Source organism: Mytilus galloprovincialis, chromosome 7 (assembly GCF_965363235.1).
Source record: "Mytilus galloprovincialis chromosome 7, xbMytGall1.hap1.1, whole genome shotgun sequence".
In the NCBI taxonomy this organism is placed as follows: Eukaryota; Metazoa; Mollusca; class Bivalvia; order Mytilida; family Mytilidae; genus Mytilus; species Mytilus galloprovincialis.
The window spans coordinates 87,250,612-87,257,309 of NC_134844.1; the positions used below are offsets into that span (position 1 = coordinate 87,250,612).

Below are 6,698 nucleotides of genomic sequence, written 5' to 3' on the forward strand. Positions count from 1 at the left end.
GTCGACATCCGGACTACATTTCTATAGATGAGCGCACTTGTACCTCCAAATCTATTGGTCTAATTGCCTACGAAAAGCCAATATATGGTGAAACAAAAGCATATGTTAAAGTGTATGACTCAAACCAAGTTGTCTGGTATCAAAATCATTGTACATGTATAAGGAATGTTCTGGACTGATCAAGATAACGCCTGATTATCCTCGTATGTACTTTGACTTATATAACGACGATGTTGATTCAGAAATTAAGCCGTTCCTGAAATTCGTTTGTGATAATTAACAAACATTATTTCCTATCACATATTTAGTCGTAAATGTTTTTGAAAAAAAGTGTGAATAAAATGTTCAATTTGAAAAAATCGAACCTTTTGTTATTGTAGGAAATAAATATCAGGAGGTCTGATTTCTTTGATTTGTTTACAGTATATTTAGTCTAGTTTCCAATCAAATAGAAACTAATACATATGGAGTACTTGCAAATGAGACAGAAACCTAGGGTCAAAACTACTCATCCCCTAAAATAATCTAAACGGCCACATACAAGATTCATCATAAAATTTAGCAATTATATAGCGCTATAAAAATGTAATGCTGAAAGACGAAAATGTACAAATAATGGACGATTTTCTACCCGAAGATTATATCACCTGTTTAGTCAATAAAACTTTTTGTTCCAAGCGTCCCTGAAGAGTCTTTTGTGACTGAACGCACGTATGGCGTACACAATTTTATTCTTGGTATAAATGATTAGTTTATTTACACCGAAATTCCATATACACTGTACAATGTGAGAAACAACTCGTCAGCAGATAACCTGGTAATATCCGTGATCGCATTTCCCATGTTCTACTATACATGCTATATGATAATATTAATTGTAAGACAGTGAAACCTTTAAATGCTGTTTGTAATTGTTTTTCTTCTCATGAATGCTGTCTAAAACAATATTTGACTTCTATTTAGATTAAAAAAAAGAAGGGGAAAAGATACCAGAGGGACATCCGAACTCAGCAATCGAAAATAATTTAACAATGCCATGGCTTAAACATGTATTTTATGGGTTTTTTTTGTTTGTTAGTACCAAATAAAAATTACTTATAACATGTTAAACAATATCAAATTTATATACTAGACAACATTTGGTCAAGATGGACAAACAGGAAGATTTATGTTTACAATCCACCACATTACGTACCTGTACCAAACACTATGGAACATGTGTCGTTGGTCTGATTAGTGTGTATGTCTATAAACGAAAAGAGGAGTCGAAGGATTGGGATTTTCACAGGCCTAGTCTTCCCTCTTATGAAACCTGACCGACAAAAAATAACACAATAGTGCTGAAAGTGGCGTTAAGCAACCAACGGAGGTAGCGGGTATTGGTGGTTGATGTGGTTAGATGTAGCTCGTCAAAGATAAGTTGGTTTATACATATAAAACCTCTTTGGATTGCAAATACTCAGTATGTCTTAGAAGATATAAAGCAGTCACCAAAGTGTTATGAAAGCTGCTCAAAGCATTGACCGAAAACTGAAAACTACCCCCATTTTATGAATAGAATCACAACCCCGAAACGTAGAATTTAAAATCGAAAGGGAGCATATAATTATGTCAATAGATATAAAGCAAATCACCAAAGTTTCATGAAAACTGCTGAACGCATTTTTGAGTTATTGTCCGAAAATTAGAAAATATCCCTTGTTAAATAGAGAAAGAAAAAAAAAAACAAGCACAGAAACTTAAAATCTTAAATTTACATATTAAGAAAAAACCGAAAGGGAGCTTACGTCAATAGATATGAACATTTATCAAAGATTCATGCGAATTGGATCAAGCGTTTTGTTATCGTCAAACATGCAAATACACAATGCAAAGAAAAGATACCCCTGTGACAGAAAAATAAAGGCAACAGTAGTATACCGCTGTTCAAACTCATAAATCCATGGACAAAAAACAAGATCGGGGTAACAAACTGAGGGAAACGTATAAATATAAGAGGAGAACAACGACACAACACTACAATGTAACTAACACACACAGAAACGGACCAAACATCAGACAAAATCCCACGAGAATAACAAATATAACATCAAAACCAAATACATGAATTCGGGATAGACAAGTACCGTGACAAGTCTTATCGCAATGTCAATTTACACTCAAAAATAAGAGAAAACAAACGACGCAACGTTAAATTGTAACACACACAGAAACGAACTATAATATAACAATGGCCATATTCCTGACTTGGTACAGGACATTTTTAAAGGAAAAATGGTGGGTTGAACCTGGTTTTGTGGCATGCCAAACCTCGCACTTTAATGGCAATGTTAAATATAACATAAAAATGACAACATAATATTACAGGACTACAATACAAATAAATAGGAAAGAAAACGTATTAGACAAAGAAACACATGATTAATGAATAACAAAAAGCATCAGGTTTAAAATTTAATACGCCAAAAACGCGCCTCGTCCACACAAGACTCACCAGTGACGCCCAGATATAAAAGATCGAAAGCGAAAAAAAGTACAAAGTTGTAAAGCACTGAAGATCAAAATTTGAAAAAGGTTGTGTCAAATACGGCTAAGTTTTTATGCTTGGGATAAGAACATCCTTATTATTTAGAACAATTAATGCTATTGCAAGCAGTAAATTTTATCAAATGAATATAACAGATATACATAATGAAACTGAAGTATTAACTCAATACATAAAACAAACAGAAAACTGTGCAAAATTTAAAAAAAAATCTTATAACATAACTACAAATGTTTAGTTTCTTTATTTAATTTATGTATATTAGAAGTGTTAGGAAAGTCGATACTACTGTTGGTGTTCGTGTTGGCTGGAAGATAAATACAACATGATGTGGAGGTCATCTAAAAGAATATAAATACTCTAACGTTTTTTTATTTCCTGTATGGCCACTGAAATACGTTATTTATAGTACGCAAGACATGATCAATCGAGCATTGTTAAAGAACCAACATTAATTATCAATAGTGAATTTTAAAATCAATTACGTTGTACATAAGCTAATTTAAGATAATAACAACCATGAAAAAGGGGATGTATTAATGTTATTCTCAGAATCAACACATTGTATAAAATAATGAAATAAGGGTTTTGGCCCAAAGTCCACCACACAATTGAACGGCTTGTTTTAGTTCGCTCTTTTGCTGTTCCCATAAGGTTCCTAACTACTCTGACTGCGTCTTATTGCGTCTTATTGCGTCGACACTCACACTTTTTTTTATTCATTTATTTTTTAAATTTCTTTTTTAACTTGGCATTTACCGTCTTCATTGATGTCTTTAATATATATGTAGTGTAATAACAATTAGTGGGCAATTGACCTTTAATCTATAAACTTGAAAATGAATTCAGCTCTAGAATTTTACAAGAGTTAAGTGTATACCAAGTTAAGTCAAAATATGTCAAACTATAACTAGAGTGTTAACAAGGATATCAAATAAATTCCAACTGTGACCTTGACCTTTGTCTTTCTAAATTAATAATAGGACTCTTGATTTCTTGATTTTCATTAGAACTTAGTATAAACCAAGTATGGTCAAATTCCTGAAACGATGTTGTTTATAGTGTGTAACGAACAAAAAAACGGACATAGGGCATAGAACCCCTAGAACTTTGTTGGCAAGAGGAAAATCCCATTTGAATCGGAAATGCAGACAAATGTTATATTACACTCAATGAGTCTCAAAGTGTCGATTGAATTCCATTAATGAAAGCCCGTTATAGGGTATAAGAATGTAGTGACGGGAAACAATATAAACTGAAACAAAGTTTGTTTTTATCATTCCTTTAATGTCGGTCAGACTTTTATTTCTAATATCAAAATAGAAAAGCTTAAACGATCTTTCAAAAGACTTATGATTATGATATATAGAAACAAAAATCGTGGACAACTCTTTCTAGTCTTATAACAGATGGGTTGGGATGGGGGTATTTTTGTGTTTATTTGTTTTGTGCTTAATCATTTCTATTTATGTATTTCGTTGTTTTTACTACCAGTGTGCGCATTCAAATTCATTATAACGTCAATCATTGAATAAGAGACTGCTGGTGTGTGACAGGTACATACATAATATTGCGGAGTGAAATATGTTCGTAAGCACTCAAAGCATCTCTTAACCTCCATTCATTCATTCGGGATGGATGTATAAGTACGTAGCCACGTTCAATTATTTTACCTCATTAGATAAAACTTATTTTTCTAATCATTATTAGACTGCTATTCATTTGGGAGGTTTAAATATGTAGTTTCTGTTGCAATTGCCCTACCGTTGTCAAATTTGAAATATTATACCAACTTGGATCGGTTTGGACATTTTTGATTTTCTTTGTTTGAGGACTGCCCTCAATGCAGTTATAACATCTAAACTGTCACAACCTTTGGAAATTTAGAGTTGTGACAGTTCACATTGAAAATAACTATTTTCATTTGGCATAGCTTTGTAATCTTTGAGCCGTGTTTGGAAATTTTAAAATTGTATCAGCGTCTGTGGTGTTCGCTTAAATTGTATAAATTTCAAGATTCAGAAAAAGTTTCTCAGTTTGAATATATTTACATGATTCATTTGACATTGTGCTATTATTGAAGAACGATATCTGTTATCCAAAATATCTAATAGTTGTTCATTTTATAGTTATTTAATGGTGATGTTGTACCCTTTTTGACTTGTTATATATATATAACAAAAAAATTTGCGAAAGCAAATTTACAGATCTAATATTGTTGGGTTGATGTTTAGACGAGTTGTATATATATATATATATATATATAGAGAGAATTGAACATATATATATATAGCAGATTAACAGGGTATTTATATAAAAAGCAGGTTACAGGTTTTTAAAAAATCTTTAAAAACCACAAAAAAAAACAGATACAGTGTGCCTAACATGCCTATAAGTCCTAGGAATTTGGTTTTATTCAATTTTCTCAATTCAGTGATGCGTTTTTCCACTCAACATGTTCAAGATCATTCAACATACCAGTCCAGTTGTCATACTCTTGGAAATCAACTAAGACACTTTTATCACGATAAAGATCTATCAATTTTCCAACGCTCTCATGGGTCACTCCGTGTGATTCCTTTGTGGTTGGTTTCAATCGAACTAAGCTACCTTTAGTAATTGAAGTATTTATAGATTTAATCCTAGCACTAGCGCTAAATGTCAAAACACCTATTATTTTTTCAATGTCAGTCTTTATTGTTTTTGCAGGATCAAAGATTACCTTTGCTGGTAGTTCTGTAACATCTTCCTTACTTTTTAAAGACGGTATATTTTTATTCATTTCGGTTACTGATACTAGAAACATCGTATTATTTTGTTTGCTCATAGACGTTTTAACGTTATTTATAGATTCCTTGTCCTTTTCAATTTCATATCTACGTTTGTTTATCTCCTGTTCAATTCTCTGAGTCTCTTTTAATTTCTTTTCATCAATCTCTTTCAAATATGCATTCGATAGATTATTGATGACATCAACCAGGTCTTTCCTTTTTTCGTCGATTTTACTCTTTGCGATCTCTGTTGCATCTTTGAATTGTTCCATTGTGTTTTTAAGGGCATCTACTTTCTTTTCGGCATCCTGTATAGCACTTTCGAACGATTTGACCTTGGTATTCAATTCTGACTTTTTCCGTGATACAGTTTCATCTATTAAGCAGAAATCGTGTTTCTTGTGAGAATTTGGTAAACATATACTACAAAGCAAACAGGAACACGTATTACAGAAATAAAGGAATCTCTCATCATGTTTCTCGCAAATGGGTGTTTTTTCTTCCGGGTTGGTTGTATGTGCATGTTGAAAAACGTGATGTTTACATGGTTTTGTTTTTAAATGTGATATTTCACATACGTTACAAAAGTACTGTTCACAGTCTACACAGAACCTGCTCCCTGGAGAACTCTCACATATTTCACAAGACTTGATAGAACACTGAGCCATATTTATCCGAATTATCAATATGTACACATATATACGCCACCTGGTGTAATACATGTGCGTTTGTTAAACCAAAAATAGCTTATTCAAAAAGCTGGTCTTTAGCGCATTTCATTCGTACTATATCAAATTCATTTATACTGTTTGCAAAAAGTAGCATCCTGATGGGGTTTAAATGCAAACGTTATATACACAAGAAACATACAATACATGAAAAATATAGTATAGACATGAAACAAAATAGTTACATTATATATGTACATGTCTTCTACATATTTTACAAGGCTTTTAGATTACTGGACGCTAAGCAATATATAGAAAAAAACAGTTTTACACATTAAATTCAGCATTGAAAGTTATTATGATAGCTTGAATTTTAAAGGATGTAGCCCACATACTTCCAGGTAACATGCCCTGTATATATCAAAGTCATGGTATTCTCATGAGTTATCATAATAACTCCATCTACCCATAAAATCTTATTTTGGACAATATGAGAGCATACAATATACATGTATACAGTCAGAACTAAATGTACTACTCAGACTCAAGTCTCATTTTTTTTTTTATTAAACTTAGAGAAAGAAAACACAAAATAGTGTTCATCTCCTGTGACTTATAAGGTAGATCTGATATGTGACATAATCAATGAAAAGATTTGTTGAGAGTTTACATGAAGTTTGCCAAAGGAAGTACAGAATAAGAAGATTGTGAATT

General features: G+C 32.1%; 1 protein-coding gene across 1 annotated transcript; it reads right to left on the reverse strand.

The window, feature by feature from the left end:
* Positions 1–4,874: 4,874 nt before the first annotated feature.
* On the reverse strand, positions 4,875–6,011 carry LOC143083926 (uncharacterized). The gene has a single exon (XM_076260329.1). It carries the CDS (start codon positions 5,982–5,984, stop codon positions 4,971–4,973), a length of 1,014 nt encoding a protein of 337 aa, XP_076116444.1. The 5' UTR covers positions 5,985–6,011; the 3' UTR covers positions 4,875–4,970.
* Between the last annotated feature and the right edge of the window lie 687 nt (positions 6,012–6,698).

Coding starts and splice junctions, on each gene's coding strand:
- LOC143083926 (XM_076260329.1), bottom strand. CDS start 5,984: ATGGCTCAGTGTTCTATCAAGTCTTGTGAAATATGTGAGAGTTCTCCA.